Source organism: Corvus hawaiiensis, chromosome 16, assembly GCF_020740725.1.
Source record: "Corvus hawaiiensis isolate bCorHaw1 chromosome 16, bCorHaw1.pri.cur, whole genome shotgun sequence".
NCBI lineage: Eukaryota > Metazoa > Chordata > Aves > Passeriformes > Corvidae > Corvus > Corvus hawaiiensis.
Window position 1 is genome coordinate 805966 of NC_063228.1, and position 18380 is coordinate 824345.

The 18380-nt window shown below is 45.7% G+C and overlaps 1 protein-coding gene across 4 annotated transcripts in view; it reads left to right on the forward strand.

Moving 5' to 3' along the window:
• The window catches only part of XYLT1 (xylosyltransferase 1), a 170914-nt gene that overhangs the window by 64446 nt on the left and 88088 nt on the right, over positions 1-18380 (forward strand). For all 4 annotated transcript variants that reach the window (XM_048320694.1, XM_048320696.1, XM_048320693.1 and 1 more), the window contains one exon: positions 13928-14453. In XM_048320694.1, coding sequence (XP_048176651.1) covers positions 13928-14453 — 526 coding nt within the window. The remainder of the gene's footprint in view (positions 1-13927; positions 14454-18380) is intronic.

An 18380-nucleotide genomic window follows, 5' to 3' on the forward strand; every position in this document is an offset into this window, starting at 1 on the left:
AAAGTGTGGCATGGATTTTTCTAAATCTGGAAAATTGTTTCAGCCTTGTTATTTCAGTGTTCCTTTTGCTTCATATTCTTTGTAATGAATAGTGACAGTTATTTTACATACTGGAAAATCTTGCATGATTGGTCTCAGTTCAGTATCTGCAGGAGGAAATTAAGATTACACTGCTTGCACATTAATGATGAAGTTCCCATGGCTTTTTACTGACATTTTACTTCAAATACAAAGATACTATTGTTGGTGAATGAGATCACTACAGGTAATCCTAATGATCAGGATCAGATCATATTTGTATTAATGTGATCTGTAATTAAAAACAACTGCTTTGTGATAGCAATTAAAACATTCCATGAGTAATTAAATGCTGCTTTTTAAAGACTTTTTCTTTGCACTTAATGAACGTCAGGCTGACAGTCAAGAGGGCTGGTATTAAACAATTTCCTACAAATACTTGTCAGTTATGTTTTTCATGTCAGATAGTTGCCTTTCAGTTTGCACTCTTGGCTCTGCCCTTTTCCTGTGCACTGAGCTGTGTATCTGCAGTTTTACTCCTAAGTGCAGTGGGGAGGCCATTTCCTTGCTCAGACTCTATTTTTATATTCATGCATATATTTAATGCATGTTTTTTTCTGGTGTTGGATACTCTTTATTTCACCGTTCTCCCCTGCTCTGCCCCTCCAAATGCCTGGAACAGCAGTGAAAGTAAATTTACTTTCCTGCTTCATGCAATATTGTCCTTTTTTTGTTTCTTGCTCAGCAGCCTGTTGCTTTGTACATACTTGGAGACAATTTTCAAAGTAGATGTGTTTAGAGCTTCAGAAATGTCACTGCCAACCAGTTCACAACATAAATGGAATTATATTGTAAAAAAGAATAGTTTCTTTATAGGAGATTGCATTAGAATATGGGCATTGCATAGAATAATTAGCATTGCAAGCAATTGTAGCTCATCATCTGGATTTGCTGTGAGTTCAGTCCCTGCCCCACAAGGAAGGCTGTCGTGTGTTTTGTGAGCAGGACTGTGCTGGAATGTGCTGGATCCGTGTGGGGCTGATCTGGCTCACCAGGAGTGAAAGACTTTCTCCTGTCCATTGACTTCTGGGTGGGCACTGCCAGAATTCCACCTTATCTGTAAAACCAGCACTGAAGTAATTCCCTTATGCGTGGGAACAGTCTTGTTGACTGTAGAGAAGAGGAATTTGTATTTATGGATGTTGTGTAACATTGCAATTGTCATTCCCTCTCTCTGTGGACAATTGATGGCAGATAAGATGAACAGGGGTTTTTCCAACCACTACTGTCTTGCAGCAATATTCTGTGTCAGTGGGGACTTTTGGCCAACTAGCCCACATTTATTCACTAACTGCAAAGGAAAAAATAATTCAAGTGCCTCTTTACTTATTTTAATCACGTCTATAAAATTAACACGAACCACTTGTTTACTGGAAGCAGCCCAGCTCATGCCTTCGGTCAAAGAGTTAAGGATGATAACAATCGTGTTGCTCTTTCCAAGACATTCATTATCTTGGAGATTTCAACACAAAGAGAAAATGTTGCCTAATAGATTCGTAAGTCTGGTCTTTTTAAAGTTCCTTGAGCAATCCGAGGAGCCAATAATAGCCCATGTACATTTCAACAGTCATTCAAAGCCTTTACTTTCAGAAGAATGTAAAATTTATTTGGGCATAAACTGAGAATCTGGGTCATAGAGACGCTCGTTGTTTCTTCTTGATGAAGGCTTGTGCTGCTCAAAAGGGCACACAGGAATTAAACTAAGTGAAGACGACAGCTCGTTCTCGGCTTTCACCGCCTGCGAAATGCATCCTTTCGCATGCGGATTTACAGCAGGCTTCGGCTTGCATCAGATTTCTTCAGATCTGCTCGGCTAACATAATTTCAAGCTAATAAGGAGTAAGAAAGGGCCGTGCTCCGAGCTGCGCTGGCGATGGTCGATGGTCGCTGCCCGTGTCCGGCGGTGCCGCCCGCCCGGAGCTCTCTGGGTTCGCGTGCGGTACCTGCTGGGAGCGCTCACCTGCGGCTCTTTGTTTCCTCTGTGCCCCAGGGCTTTTCCCTCCTTCCTGTGTGCCGTGCAGCTTACAGCGGGGCTGCACTGCTGTTCGGGGCTGCATTGCTGTTCCGGGCTGCATTGCTGTTGTGGGGCTGCACTGCGGTTCGGGGCTGCATTGCTGTTGTGGGGCTGCACTGCGGTTCCGGGCTGCATTGCCGTTGTGGGGCTGCATTGCTGTTGTGGGGCTGCACTGCTGTTCCGGGCTGCACTGCTGTTCAGGGCTGCATTGCTGTTCCAGGGCTGCACTGCTGTTCGGGGCTGCATTGCTGTTGTGGGGCTGCGCTGCTGTTCCGGGCTGCGCTGCTGTTCCGGGCTGCATTGCTGTTCGGGGCTGCACTGCTGTTCGGGGCTGCACTGCTGTTCGGGGCTGCACTGCTGTTCGGGGCTGGATTGCTGTTCCAGGGCTGCATTGCTGTTGTGGGGCTGCACTGCTGTTCGGGGCTGCACTGTTGTTCGGGGCTGCATTGCTGTTCGGGGCTGCACTGCTGTTGTGGGGCTGCATTGCTGTTGTGGGGCTGCATTGCTGTTCCGGGGCTGCATTGCTGTTTGGGGCTGCATTGCTGTTTGGGGCTGCACTGCTGTTGTGGGGCTGCATTGCTGTTCGGGGCTGCATTGCTGTTCCAGGGCTGCATTGCTGTTCGGGGCTGCACTGCTGTTTGGGGCTGCACTGCTGTTCCGGGCTGCATTGCTGTTCGGGGCTGCACTGCTGTTCGGGGCTGCACTGCTGTTCGGGGCTGGATTGCTGTTCCAGGGCTGCATTGCTGTTGTGGGGCTGCACTGCTGTTCGGGGCTGCACTGTTGTTCGGGGCTGCATTGCTGTTCGGGGCTGCACTGCTGTTGTGGGGCTGCATTGCTGTTGTGGGGCTGCATTGCTGTTCCGGGGCTGCATTGCTGTTTGGGGCTGCATTGCTGTTTGGGGCTGCACTGCTGTTGTGGGGCTGCATTGCTGTTCGGGGCTGCATTGCTGTTCCAGGGCTGCACTGCTGTTCGGGGCTGCACTGCTGTTTGGGGCTGCACTGCTGTTCCGGGGCTGCATTGCTGTTCGGGGCTGCATTGCTGTTCCAGGGCTGCACTGCTGTTCGGGGCTGCATTGCTGTTGTGGGGCTGCACTGCTGTTCCGGGCTGCATTGCTGTTGTGGGGCTGCACTGCGGTTCTGGGCTGTATTGCTGTTGTGGGGCTGCATTGCTGTTCGGGGCTGCATTGCTGTTCCAGGGCTGTATTGCTGTTCCAGAGCTGCATTGCTGTTCGGGGCTGCATTGCTGTTCGGGGCTGCACTGCTGTTGTGGGGCTGCATTGCTGTTGTGGGGCTGCACTGCTGTTCCGGGCTGCATTGCTGTTGTGGGGCTGCATTGCTGTTCCAGAGCTGCACTGCTGTTCGGGGCTGCACTGCTGTTCGGGGCTGGATTGCTGTTCCAGGGCTGCATTGCTGTTGTGGGGCTGCACTGCTGTTCGGGGCTGCACTGCTGTTCGGGGCTGCATTGCTGTTCGGGGCTGCACTGCTGTTGTGGGGCTGCATTGCTGTTGTGGGGCTGCATTGCTGTTCGGGGCTGCATTGCTGTTTGGGGCTGCATTGCTGTTTGGGGCTGCACTGCTGTTCCGGGGCTGCATTGCTGTTCGGGGCTGCCTTGCTGTTCGGGGCTGCACTGCTGTTTGGGGCTGCACTGCTGTTCCGGGGCTGCATTGCTGTTCGGGGCTGCATTGCTGTTCCAGGGCTGCACTGCTGTTCGGGGCTGCATTGCTGTTGTGGGGCTGCACTGCTGTTCGGGGCTGCATTGCTGTTGTGGGGCTGCACTGCTGTTCGGGGCTGCATTGCTGTTGTGGGGCTGCACTGCGGTTCCGGGCTGTATTGCTGTTGTGGGGCTGCATTGCTGTTCGGGGCTGCATTGCTGTTCCAGAGCTGTATTGCTGTTCCAGAGCTGCATTGCTGTTCGGGGCTGCACTGCTGTTCGGGGCTGCACTGCTGTTGTGGGGCTGCATTGCTGTTCCAGGGCTGCACTGCTGTTCCGGGCTGCATTGCTGTTGTGGGGCTGCATTGCTGTTCCAGAGCTGCACTGCTGTTCGGGGCTGCATTGCTGTTCGGGGCTGCATTGCTGTTCCAGGGCTGCATTGCTGTTCCAGAGCTGCATTGCTGTTCGCGGCTGCACTGCTCTTCCAGGGCTGCATTGCTGTTCGGGGCTGCATTGCTGTTCCAGAGCTGCATTGCTGTTCCAGAGCTGCATTGCTGTTCGGGGCTGCATTGCTGTTCGGGGCTGCATTGCTGTTCCAGGGCTGCATTGCTGTTCCAGAGCTGCATTGCTGTTCGCGGCTGCACTGCTCTTCCAGGGCTGCATTGCTGTTCCGGGCTGCATTGCTGTTGTGGGGCTGCATTGCTGTTCCAGAGCTGCATTGCTGTTCGGGGCTGCATTGCTGTTCGGGGCTGCAGCTCGGTCGATCGGGGCTGGCCCGGCGGGGGCGGCGGGCGCTGGCCAAAGGCCGCGTTCCGGGGTCCTTCCCGGCCGCTCCTCCCGAGCCCTCCCGCCCTCCGCAGAGGGAATGATGTGCCGCCCGTCTCTACGAGGGGCTTTTCCCGGAAGGCGCTGAGGCATCCGTGGGGTTACGGGCTGCTGCCGTGGGAAGCGACGCTGCTGGCACCTGTGCACAAGGACCCGGGCTGTGGGCACTTGCTGGATTTGCATCTTTCGCAGCAGCATCGTGTCACTGAGACAGTGTAGTCCATCAGGCAAAATAGGGTACTGAAAGTCTTTTCTCTTGGATATATAAAAAGCACCAAGCAAAGGGCCAAAGCCTGCAAAATGACAGTGCTTAATCTACCCCCGTTACTGAGGGGGCACAGAGTCTCCTTAGTATTGCTTCATGTGGATATATCCGTCCTTGCAAGCCATGGATTAGAAGCTGTTAGCTTCGAATCTGTGATACCAACAGTTCCCTTAGGCTGATTTCTGGCAGTGCCCTCATCCCTGCAGTTTATGCATCCTACGCCAGATCTTAGGCAGAGATTTTCTTCCTTTCAAACCCTTGCAAATATCACTCTGCTGAAGCGTTATTATGATGTTGGTGAACATCTAGCATGATAATTGTCAGGTGTCACTTTGATATTTGGAATGGTTGGCATAGTAAAATTACTAATGAGAAATACATGTTTTGAAAGATACACATAGTGTGATGTGTGAGCTATCATTGTGCTGTCTTTGCAAATGAAACTGTGTTCCAGCAATCAGAAAATTCTCAAAATAGTTTCTTTCTAAAGAATTACAGTGCATTACAGTAGTAGTATGTGCACCAAGGTTGGTGTAGGTTATTAAATATGCTTGTAAAAGAGAACTGTCTTGTGTATAAAGGACTAAATCCTGTCCTGCACACCAGGTTTGAGATATAAAAACAGAGGGGGAAACCTGTGATTGAATTTCCCATTGACTCCATGAGAGAAAGCATCACTGAATGTGTGGAGTCACTGACAGCTTGTCCCTGGAACTGAAATGTGTCTTTGCCTTTCACCCTATCACAGTGCTTGGTGTGACTTGAGTGCTGCAAAATCAAGAAAAAAATCCAAAGGGCAACTGTTTAGAAAGCCAAAGGTAGTAATCTCATCCTCCAATCATCCTTCCACTGCCCATTTAATTCCAATTAAGTGGAAATAGTGCCACTGCTGAGTATTGCCACTGGTATATTCCCTCACAGCATGTTTTGGACTAGTGCTGATGCTATAGAAGGCAACTTACCAAAATCTCTGATACATCTGATAAATTCACACATTATCTATTTGTAGATGCAAATTTAAAGTTTACAGCTCACTTTACATTATTTTTCTGGTTTAGAATAGCAAGGTATGAGGAAGACACAAGCAAGAATTTCTTGATAGACAGGCCCCATTTTTCATCACTGTTTCTCTGCCTTCCATTTTTTTCTGCTCTAACATAATGATGTTCATTAAAACAATGGAGTATATTGTGATTTGATTTTTCTGTGTGGCATTGTCTATGAGCAGTGGCTAAGTTAGCATTATGCTGTGCTGTCCATCTGGTTCTGCTGGATATGCTGGGATATGATTACTGCCTGTGTGTGGAGGGAGTCCTTGTTTCTGACAGAACTGTAAGTGAGGAGTTGTGGAAACACAACCGTTGTTAAAGGCAGTGTGGTTACAAAGAACTGCTTTGACAGCACTGTGCTTACAGCAGGAGAGGAAAGCTGCTCTGTGGCTGAAGAAAGTTGGGCACTGTACAATCTGGTGTTTGGCTCAGATGTAGTCAATATGTTTAGTACGGTACAGAAAAAGGGTTTGGTCTCCAAAATGAGTATCTATGCAGGTAAGAGAGGAGGGCAGTTTCCTAGAAAACTTTTTGATGTCTTTTCCTAATGCACATATTCTTCATGATCTTTACTGAAGCCAGTAAAATGACAGGTTTTGGAACTTAAAGGTGCATCGTTTTTGGCATCAGAAATTTTTATTTTGCTCTATCTTTTAACTCCAGCACTCTAATCTCTCATCGTGTTGTTAAACCTGCTCATTTGTATAGCTCTGAATGAATTTGCAAGAACTGAGAATGCAGTACCACATACACCACCCTTGCCGGAGTGGTGCCGGGTCCCAGGCTGAATTTTCAGGAAGGGTGAACTGCTGGCAGGGTAGCTAAGGAAGTAGGTGGCAGAGCCCATAGTAATCCCCTGGCTTTTTCAGTTTTTATTTTATGAATGTAACTACTGGTCTTGCAGAAGAACTTTCTGTGAAGACACAAGCCGGTGTGTAGCACACCCACCAATGCAGCAGCGGGTGGCTGCTGCTCCTCTGCAGTGCCCCTGCAGTAAGCACGTGTGTGGGAGTGTTAATATTTCAGTCTCACCCAAAACAAGAGGAAACATGGAGTCCTTTCATTTCTATGTGCTTGGTTCAAAGACTCCTTGTGATGCTGGGGAAAATAGATGGGAATGAATCCGTTTCTTTTAGTGTTGCTCATATTAATAAATAGGCTTTGCTCTTCATGCTTGTTGTGTTGTAATTCTGATTCAACATCATTTATCAGTAGAAGATCACTGCAGGGCCTTTAATGATTATAGTTGTTCGAGCTGATAGTCTGAGACTATTAAATAAGGTCCGATTACTTCCTATTTATTTGTGTTGTTTTTTCCCTCCAAGTTACAAAATGTAATCCTGAAGTTCATTATTATTCTTTGCATTATATTCATCTAAATAGATTTTCTACCTAATTAAGGCTGAATTCGTTTCTGCTAAACTGACTGTATTTTACAGGGGTGTTTCCATTTGTATGTGAGGGTGTCTTTGGTTTCTACCATCCATATTTTGATTATGTTTAATTTCTATAGCTGCCAGAGATCTATTGTGTGTCTCAGCAATTCACCCTGGGCTGCTCAAGGTTGTTTAGATTGGAGTTGGAATAGGCCTCCTGATGAGTTTAGCTGGAATCTAGTTAATAACAAGTCACCAGGAAACAATTTCAAGTGTTTACTACTGCTCTGAAAGATATAAAATCTATATTGGCTGAATTCTGGATGAAAGAAATAGAGATGAAAGGAGGGGAATTCAGTTCAGAATAACCGTGTTATTTTTTGATGGGGTTGGCCATTGAGAGGGGAAGGTAAAAAAATAAGAATGAAAGGTTGGCTGGTAATGGGTATTCAGTGTGGTTGTTGTGTCTGTATTTTAAACATGCAAATGATTAAGCTTTACCCCATTCTTACTTTGTGTTATTTATTTACATAACATCTCTTTGGGGCACCTTTGCCAAATAATGAAGCAGTACAATTTGGTGAGAAATAAAAACACAGAACATCTCACATTTTCCTTTCAGTATCGGAATAGCCATCAGGAAAAACAACCATGTAGATTTATCAGTTCTTGACCTTACCTGCTGAACTCCTGTTAAGAAGTTGTGGGGCATTAATTAGTGTCTGCTGCTGCTCTACCACGTCTTTGCCTCACTGAGGGTCCTGTTCAAGGATCACAAAGTGTAGACATTATTATAAAAAGTCACTTAAATACCTTTCCCTTGAGAGAAGGCTGACTTCCTCGTAAGCTCCTTCATGTCTGAGCTCTGTGTTGGAAGGACTGTAAGATCCACCTTCTCTTGGAGAGAAGCTGTAGGAAAATAAACCTCCAGGGTTTTCCTGAGCTTCCTCAGAAGCTGCATGTTGCACTGTCAGGCCAGTCCTCCTCCATCTCTTTCCTAGCTTTGCGGTGAATTCTGTTTGAAGATGTGGTTATGCTGATGTGGATCCAGGAGGCTTAATAACACTGGTTATTGTTCCAGGACAGATGCTCAAGTGAGCAGTCTTTTGAGGGCTTGTTTGCCTGGGAGCTGAGCAATGTGTTGTATCACCATGGGTTCCACGGTCCACATGCAGGCAGAGCTGAAGCTGCTGCAAAGCAGAGGTGGGAACTGTTAAAATGTGTGTGCAGACAAAAGAACTTCCCCCAGCTCAGGGAGTGCTGCTGTTCCTGTTGGTCAGTGGCACCGGGAGGGACCTTTGCCAAAAGAAGGGCTTGTGCCCGGTCTGGAGCCTTAATGAGATCCAGCGTCCTTTGAAGGGAACAAAATGTGTAAAGTGGGGGCAGTTCCTGGTTATAAATCAAGTTCTGTTACGGATTGAATGAATTCGACTGGTCTGTGCTGTCAAAACCCAAACTTTCCCGAGAAGTTTAAACTAGCAGAAAACAAAGAGGTCGGTTTTGGAAGCACTATGGATATGTGCTTTCACAGCTCCCTCTAGCAGTATTCCAAACTTTTTAATAACTGGATGAACATCTGAAATTACTGTTGATACAATATGGCTTTTTGTACAGTTACTGTGCTAAGCTGGAACAAATGTGAAAAGCTGTTTGGTCTCTTGAGGGATGCAATATTATTTTACTCCCTAATCTAAATCACTCTCAAAGTAAGTCATATGTTAGTAAAAACCAGAAAAACTCTTTTGAGGAAAGCAGCCAAAGTTTTGAAGCTGTTTTAATTCGATTTCAAACCAGAACATCTTCCCTTAATGTATATATGTCAAAAGGGATAAAAGCAACTTCTATTAATGATGTTTTCATGATGTTGTTTCTGGTGTTTTGGATCACACTGCTGAAATTGATGTTAAGGAAAACTGAAAATGGATGGTAACAGTTTTGGAAAGGAAGGGGAAAATAATCCTCCAGACAATCACTTCCCAATGCAGATGTTCCACTGAGGGGTCCCCTGTGCACTTGGTGGTGGTCCATCTGTTACTCTGCATTTTGAAATGCCAGGTGTTGCAATAGTTTTGGGCTGGCTGTGCCTGTATCTGTTAGTGCTGAACCTGAAGGACTCACGCTTTTTCAAGCATCAGAATCCCCCTTTTAACCCAAATGATTGCTTTGTTTCATTTTCCTTTTACATAACAGAAAGCACTGTGTTTGAAGCAATTACATCTTTTATCTTTGCTACTTTGCAAGTCAATAAACCTATTTTCACCTTCTGCATCTCCCTCTCTAATGAGAGGCATAAGTAATATATTTCTCACAAAATGTTTCTCCCAAGTCTTCAGCCACTGACAATTAGAAGTACAATGTACTTATTACAGCAAAACAGAAAAACATATGGAAATATATAACTACATTAACATCTGCTGCCTTTCCTCCATCTGCTGTCTTTGGCCACATTTTTGTTCAAACCTGCCAAACATACTCATTTTCCAAGGGTCTCATGGCACATCAACCACATCTTCAATTAAAGTTCCCAATTTCTTCTTTGTTTTGGTGGCACAATGGGATGTCTGCTCTGCATCCATGTGGCTTCACAAGGGCTTCAAGCAGAGCAGTGGTGGTTTTACAGTTTGAAAGATGTGAGTGTGGTAGGACAGGAGACAATGGGGTGACCACAGCATAAAGTTTGTAGTTCTGGAGGCAAAAGGTTTTGATTTCAGCTAAGAAACAGCCCTCAAATGCACAAACATAAGAGCAGAAAAAAACCATTTAATTGTTGAGATGCCATCCTCTGACTCCTCTGGCAATTAGAAGGAATAATTAACAAGCAATACAAAATAATATGTCACAGCTGTGATTAATATTGAACAGAAACTTGTTTTAATTATCTTTTCATAGTTCTGTTTAAATTCTTCTCGGTCACAGGACAGGTAAAATAGATGTTCCTGTGAAAGCTGACCAGGTCTCTGAGGCTTTGACATGTGATACAGATTTTGCAGCTATTCCCCACCTCTGGGAGCTGGGAGCTGGTTTGGATCCTGAACAGCTCACCCAGTGAGTGCCTGCCCCAGCTCTGGGGGCCTCAGCTGTGTGTGATCCTGCATGACTGCCCAGGCATTGCATATTTTCACATGAGGTCAATGATTGTGTGCTTTGCTATGTGAAAGGAGGAAAAATATGTGGTTTTCATAGTACAGATGTTTGATTTATAGCTGGTCCTCAAGGCCAGCATGTCCAGTACTTTGTATTTAGAGGAAGACCTGTGTGTTTTGTTGTTGCTCTGTGTGTGCATATGCATATTTCTGGTTTGTTTTGCTGTGTCTTTGAGGTACCAAGCTTTGCCAGAGGAAGAATATGAGAAAATGTTCTCAGTACAAAAAGACAGCCAATCCTTCCGTGCTGGGGAGAAAATGAGTTGTCAGATAAACTGTAACTGTGAATATTTGCCATTCAGGGCTTGGTGGCACATGGTCCATCCATCTGTGTAGTATTTATAGGACTTTGTTGATAAAGAAATCGTACAATGAGTAACTTGTCCTGAGAAGGGAGCATTTTCTTATGGTCAGGAGGAAGTGCTCTGCACAACGCAGTGTGAGCCTCTGGCAGATAAATGTAAGCTCCTATTGTGTGTCTTTGAGAACTGATGAGGGTTTTCTTTAGTGTTCCCTACAAAGCCTTTCCAAAAGGAGCCTTCAGCAGCCCTGTGCCTCCGCAGGTGTGGGGCAGGTGATGCTGGAGCAGTCCCTGCCTGCACGGTGTGGGCTCTCCCTTGGCTTTGGTGCCTTGAGCTGCATCCCTCAGCCACAGCCTGTGTGCCCTTGCTGTCTGCAGAGCTGGTGCACCCCACTCTGCTGATGTTTGGGTCTCTGCTGATTTAAATGTGCATTAGGTTCTCTCTCTGAAAGCAGAATTGAAATTGGTCTAGTGCTGGCTTTTTGTGTATTGCAAAAATTACCAGTCACATTGCCTGGTGCAGGCTGGTGGCAGAGGGGTCCTTCAGGGGCAGTGGGAAACTCTGTGAGTTGTACCTCATGGCTGTGTGGTGTATCCTGCAGTGGGACACCCCACTGAGAAAGGGCTGCCTTGTCGGAATTTTGGAGCCATAGTCTTTAACCTCCTGCCTTTGGCACGCAGGATACAGAACTGTACCTGAAAGATTACAGGAGAGTTGTGACCTGGGCAACCCCAAATGCATGTTTATGCTTGAAGATGCTTGGCTTGGATGCAAACAGAGGTGACAGATGCAAGTGAAACACGTGAAGAGAGGCAGTCTGCAGGTGTGTGAACCTACTGGGGTCTGGCTGAACTGCTGTGCTTTCAAAAGCCTCTGAGAGTGTTAACAGGCTGTCATTAAAATCCATTTGTCATTACAGACAGCTGTGAAGTTCTTCCAAATTCTCTGTATTTGTGCCAGGTACAGCGAGCAGCAGCAGCTGTTGTTGGGGCTGTAGTAGGTGACAGCAGCGATTTATTCCATGGTTTCCTCAGTAGACTGCAAAGTCTCTGCAGAAACCCAGGCTTTCCCTCCTGAGATAGATGGGACTTCGAATTCAATCAGGCTCAGAGTACCTGAGCCCCAGACCCTGACTCTCTGCAGATACAGTGGCTAATACACCAAAGAGCATCCGTTGTGTCTGACAAACTTTAGTACAACACACCAGAGGGAGAATTTGGAGAATTTAAATGTGTGTGTTCATCAGGGAGCAGAATTTGGAGCTGAACTCAAATTCTCTCATAACATTTTAAGCTCAGAGCCATTTTATGGTTTTTTTGCATTAATATTATAGTATTATTTTTAGCATCAATGGCAATCAGTATGTAATTGGCAGTGATCTCATGCACACTCCTGGGTACAGACTGTTCTTTCCCAGTTTTGGAGTATTTGCTTGTTATTGCTGAACTGCAGCGTGCACATGCTCAGAAGAGGCCCCACAGCCATTAAAACTCCCCTGCCAGGGCTCTTGCCTTTGAGCACTCAGCAGTTAACCTCTCCTTGTATCTTCTGAGAACCAGATAAAGTTAGGACAGAACATTTCTGCTTGTGGAAATCCTTCTCTTAGGCCTGTGCTCTGTGCCATCCACAGTGTCACACTTCGTCTTGGAAAAATGCTCCTATAAAGTCTCCAGAGGTTTCTTTATAGCATCTTCCAGTTCCTGAAGCAGCTACAGGAGAGCTGGAGAGGGACTTTTTGCAAGGGTATGGAGTGATTGGACGAGCTCTGATTGTTTTTCTACTTAAATGACCCTGTGTTTCTACATAAATGCTATTCTTTTCTTTTCCCTAAAGAAGTAAGACTGAGAGAAGAAACTGATTTCGTGCTCGCCCTTAAATGTTAGAATTTTATTTTTTAAAAAATATTTCTCCCCAAACTAGAAATATTTTGTTTGTTTGAAAAATGTTTGGATTTTGGTTTGTGAGTTGTTGTCTGGTGTTGGTTTTTTTTTTAAACTCCTTTGCATTCCTCTGTGCCAGACAGCTAGAGCTAGTTGCAAACTAGACATTTTCATGGAGAGAGAATCACTCTATTCACTCACTAAACAACCTCTTCTAATGAATAAACTATTCAAACATTTCTCATTGCTGAGCTGTAGAGGTCAAACTGATACTGACTCCCTGCATGGCCTGGGATAAGTCATTATCTCCCTCTCCTTTCTCTACAAACCCTGACTGTTAAATACTTCCTCCCAGAAGAGGTGTGAGAAACAATTAGCTCATGCTGATAAAAAGTTTTGAATACAAAATGTGGTTGATAGGTGTTAAAAGATGCTCCCATCAGTCTTCATTAGTGATGCTGTCATTTCCCAGCCTCTGATTTTTGGTTAGGTGTTCCACCAGGGGAAAGGAAACGGGACAGACTCAAAAAGTCTATCAGTATTTTTACTCCTGTCTTCAGACGTTTTAATAACAATTCATCATCGATTTTATCTGCTACTGATCACTTCTGCAAACAGATATTTCTGTGTCCATGGGTCTAAAAATTGTGTCCCCCACAAGTTTCCACGGTTGGAGCAAAGGCAGCTCAACCTCACCCACCTCTGATGCAGACAAATATTTTACATGATCTATTCCTTTTCCTTTATATGATAGGTTTTGAATGTTGCAACATTATGGGCTGTGTATTTATCTAAGAGCATCGAGAGGAGAAACATGATGGGTAAGAGCTGACACCAGAGCCTGGCTCTGACCCTCCCAGGGAGGGTTCAAATGTGTGGAACCAAAACCAAAACAAAACAAAAAACAAGCTCAGGCTATAGTCAAGTGGTGCTTTCTGCAGAGAAACGAAGCAGTTCTGGGATACCAAACTGTGATTGTTAATCACAAGGAGTGAAGGAAAGCATTGAAGGACCTGCTTTTGCTCCCTTGAAACCTGTGTCTGTTTTCTCATGGATATTTAATGGTGTCAGGGTGAAGTGTCTGGTTAATCACTGCTCACAAACCTGTGTAAAACCTCGCTGCTCCATCTGAGATAGGGCTTGGACTGTGGCCCAGTGAGCAAGAGATGCCAGTGCAGGTGACCCCAGAGGCCTCTCAGCTTCTGTCTGCTGTGAGCCCCAACACAGGGATTTTCTGCAGTGTGTTGGATTGTAATTGATCTATGTTTTCGTGTAAGAAATGCTCGTAATGCATGGGATGTGGCTGTTTCAGTAAGATGAGTGTAATTTTTCTCCCCATTTGTAGGACGGCTATTTTTCCCACCGACCGAAAGAGAAAATGCGAACCGACAGCAATAATGAAAATTCGGTCCCCAAGGACTTTGAAACTATTGATAACAGTAACTTTGCTCCCAGGACTCAGAGGCAAAAACACCAGTCTGAGCTGGTGAAAAAACCCCTTAGCAAACAAAAGGAGCACTTGAGAAAGAAACTGGAAGAGGAAAAGATGAAGGAGAACTTGCTGCTGGGGAAGAACTCCAATGAGGCGGTGCGGGTCAGTGATCACCCTGGGAAAAACAGCAGCGTCAGCAGCAATCTGAAGGACATTGACAGGTCTCCCAAACAGCATCTTTTAAAAAAAGTGGAGAACAGTTCCCCTGAGCTGAAGTACGACCAGCCAGCCAGGTGTGAGGTGACGGGCAAGGAGGCCGTGTCAGCCATGTCCCGGGCCAAGTCCAAGCAGTGTCGCCAGGAGATCGCCGATGTTTACTGCCAGCACAAGCTCGGGAAGCTGATGCCGGAGCAGGTGACGCGTTTCTGTGCCCTGGAGGGTAAGTTGGGAGATGGAGAAGGAGAAATGCTGTGCTGGGGGAAGCATTCTGTGCAGTTGGAATGGCCTCCTGATGGCAAAAACGGCTTTACTGCAGGAATGTGTAATGGACTCAGTCTGTGAAAACAAGGGAGGCTTTGAGGGTGTTTTTAACAGGGAATTATATGGATGTCTCAAGATCCTTGGTGGGTTCCTGTAGAATTCACTTCCGCCAGATTTTTATTGCACAATGGGATCTAGGTATTCAGATGCTACTTCTGTTCTTTTAGTTCTGAATCTATGGACACTGAGAAGTGTAGTCAAAATCTTGTTATGCTGTGCAGGAGTTGTGTGCTTTTGGTAATCAGAGAACAGCCACTGTGAATTTTGGAGCTTTATGCTAACCAATAGATGAGTGGCATTGCTGTTATGGCCATATGGCTATTTTCCTGTCACAGTTGGAGTCCTAAGCATTTTGATAAGCCAGGTAATAATCAGAAGTATAGTAAAAAAAATTCCAAAAGCACGGGGAAAATCCAATTTTGTGGCTGACTTCTATTTTTAATGTTCTTGAATCAGCAAAAGCTATTTTTAAAATCACTGCTGGAGAGTCAGTTACCTCTGCTGGCCTAAGCCAAGCTTTGATTTGTTGTTTTGGTGTCTCCATGTCCTCAGATCACGAGTTACCTCTCAGCTTGCTGTCAGCTTGCATGTCCGAGCTGACCTTTTTCTACTTTTCAAAGAGTGCTTCATGTGCCACCATTCATCCAGCTGTAAGCTCTCTGTAAAGTGCCTTTTAAAAAAAAGTAGCATTGATCGGTTGATCAAAGTGGATATCGATCAAGGAGCAGCGTTACCCACAGCAGCATTTGTTTATACAACAGCCCAGAGTCCCCACCCTGTAACTGGCACTTCCAGCCCCTGCACGGAAGGATATGCCATGTCTTTGTCCGAGCTGAAAGTACAGAGGGAATTTATAAACTAGGGAATAGGTCTTGCTTTGAGACTGTAGAATAAATATGGGGATCCATGGGAACCAGGGGGTGTTTAGGTCCTTTCATTGAGAACATCCTCTGATGGCTTGTTTGCTGCATCATCACAAAGCAGTGGTTAGGGTGATTTCAGTGTGGTAGAGAGAAGGATAGTGTTGCTGTTACTGAGATTAGGAGGTTAAATTCCCTGTACAGACAGTGAAAAAGAGGAGCTGCCTCAGAGAATGTATCTAAAAAAGCACATCTCCCTGTAACAGGATTCATAGGCTTTTAATTTAGAGAGGGTGCATCTTGCCAGGATGAATAGTCTGAGCACCCCCATTCCCCACCCCAGCGCGTCTGTGACTGCTTTGTTTTGGTTTTTTGCCATGTCTCTTTTGGTGTTTTTTCTCCCTTTCTTATCATGGTAATACTCCAAATTGTTAAGCTGGGTGGGCAGGCACTGTGGACAGAGAATTAATGGAGCAGGCAGAAGGCATGGTGTTCAGTGGGAAGAAGGGAAGAGGGACAGTAAAGGCAGCACAAGTTGGAGGGAAGATAAGAGAACAGTAGAGAGTTAATAACTGAGCAGAAGCAAACATCAGTGACAGGATGAGCATCAGCGAGTACTGCTGGGCACTGCTGAGGTGCCACTGGTGGAATCCACTGTGATAAGCATGTCCTTGCTATTCCCTCCCTCTCCTTCCCCCTTCTTCCCTCAGGGCAGGGCAGTCAGCTCCGCTCTGTGAGAAAGCTGAGGGAGGTCAGCACCTTGCAGACACTGTCCTGCACTTTTGGGATCAGGGCCGTGTCTTAGTAATGGGATCAGTGCTGCAAATCTTGCGTAGGTAAGTGGATCCCATACACAAATATGCAAGGGGTATCCTGGCCCGAGCTGGAAGGTGTAGTGCCATTAGTGTGGGCAGACACTGCAGCTGTGCCATTTTGTACACACCTCTGATTCCATGCCCTGCTTGGTAATCTGTCTCCCAGGGATGCAGGATGAGTTTCCAGAAGTTTTAAACAACTGCCGTCCTTAAAAACGGGTTTCTCAAGAAATATTTATTGCTTCTTTTTTAAATACAGGATTTCTCTTATGCCCTGCAGTCAGGATAACAGTGTGGTCTTAGAACATTTTACACTTGAAGCCTTTCAGCATGTTATGTACCTTGCACATTGGTATAAATGCTTCCATCGTAATGTCATAGCAAAATTCTCAGGAAAACTGGGAGCTACAAATATGACTAGAAAAATGAAGAAATTGTCTAAATGTGATATATTTATAAAAAAACTCACGTGTATGGATATATACCACATTTTAAAAATTAGGTGTAAAAGGACTGTAGCTTTAGAAAACCTAAAAATTTTAGACAGAGTTTAATTTAGTTTTTTGAGTGGTGACACTTGTTTAAAAAGAATAATTGAGAGACATGTTAACCTAGCCAGATGGATACACCTGGAAAATGTTGACTTTTCTTTGCCTCAAGGTTATTTCCTCCTGCCCATGCTGACAGCTGAAGTTAACCACTTCAACTGCCAGATTTCCTTGGCAGCAGCTCTGGACATCCTGTGTTCCATACGAGGTTGCTCTGGGGCAGATTTGGGAGCTTTGCTGTGGGGAAGTGGCAGTGCAGCAGCGTTTGGCATGGGACACGAGCCGCTCATACAGGAAGCACCGATGCACAAGGAGACGGGGTCACCAAACCTACGGAGGAGATCCAGACCCTGAAGTCATTTCCCAAATGTTTGAATACAGAGCTGTCAAGACAGACAAGGGGGAGCCCCAAAACTGAAAGCGCCCAGTGCCTACTGGGAGGCCTTATATGTGTATAACTTGGTAGGTCCCTGGAATTTTATAGCCCTTGATAAGGATACATGGTCTGAGTCTCAGTGTGTTGTGGTCCCAGATCTCTCCTCCTGCTGTAGAACATAAACACTGCTGTTCTTCGCTCCCAGAGTGACTCCATCCCTCATGAAAGGTGACTTCATTAACTCTGGAGGTCCTTGGGAGGAGTTGAGCTTGGTTAGATGTTTGTGAAGTACTGGACATCAGCTTTTGAGGATGTAAGACACCCCATTGTTAGGATTGCTGGTAGGGGGAGATGTGGGTAGAGGCCTTGGCACTTCATGTATTAAAAAAGTGATCTGGTGTTTTTTAGCAGCAGTCAGACATCTGGGGTCTGAGTCTGTGTATTCAGCATGTGAGTGTTGTTCCCTTCCATTTGCTTTGAACAAAGGTTTCCTGTCTGTTTCCAGCAAAATTGTGAAGTATAAATATTTATGTATTGGAGCAGCACATTCATCCATTATCCCAGCATATAAACGTGTTCCCAGTGCTGTGGTTTCCATTGAGATGTCGTCCAGCGTTTAATCCCCTTGGATCTTGTCTTAGCTGATCAAAACCATGATGTTGCTAAGTGTAGCTATCAATCATGGACAGGACTCCATCCAGCTGGATTGTCGTAAATGTTAAGTGATACATTCACTTCAGTGGTTATCAATGAGAACAGGATCATACAAGCTGTTTCTTTTTTAGGTATTTTATTGTTTCCAGAAGCAGCAGGCAAAGGAAGTTGATTATAAGGATCTTCAGTGATAACAGAAAGGATTGTTAGAACCAAGAGCGTGGTGTCCCCAATCTGACGTGCAGGTGTTGTTTCCGTGAGGGCTGCAGTCCCTCTAAGGGCATTGCTGCTGAAGCAGTGGAACAGGACATGGCACTGCAAGCTGCTCCTAAAAACATGGCACAAATGCTATGGCACAGGAGATGGCTGTCAAAGGCTTTAGGTGCAGCCTTACCCGGTCATGGCTGAGATCAGGGCAACGGGCAGCTTGCAAATCCTTCACTCACAAGGGAATGTTGGCCTTCATAGAAGTGTGTTCTGGGGAAAATGCATTCAGCAAATGTAAGAGGGGAAGTGTAGGTTCAGCACAAGGTTGGATGAGGAAATAGCAAATCCAGTCCTGTGCAGGTGGAG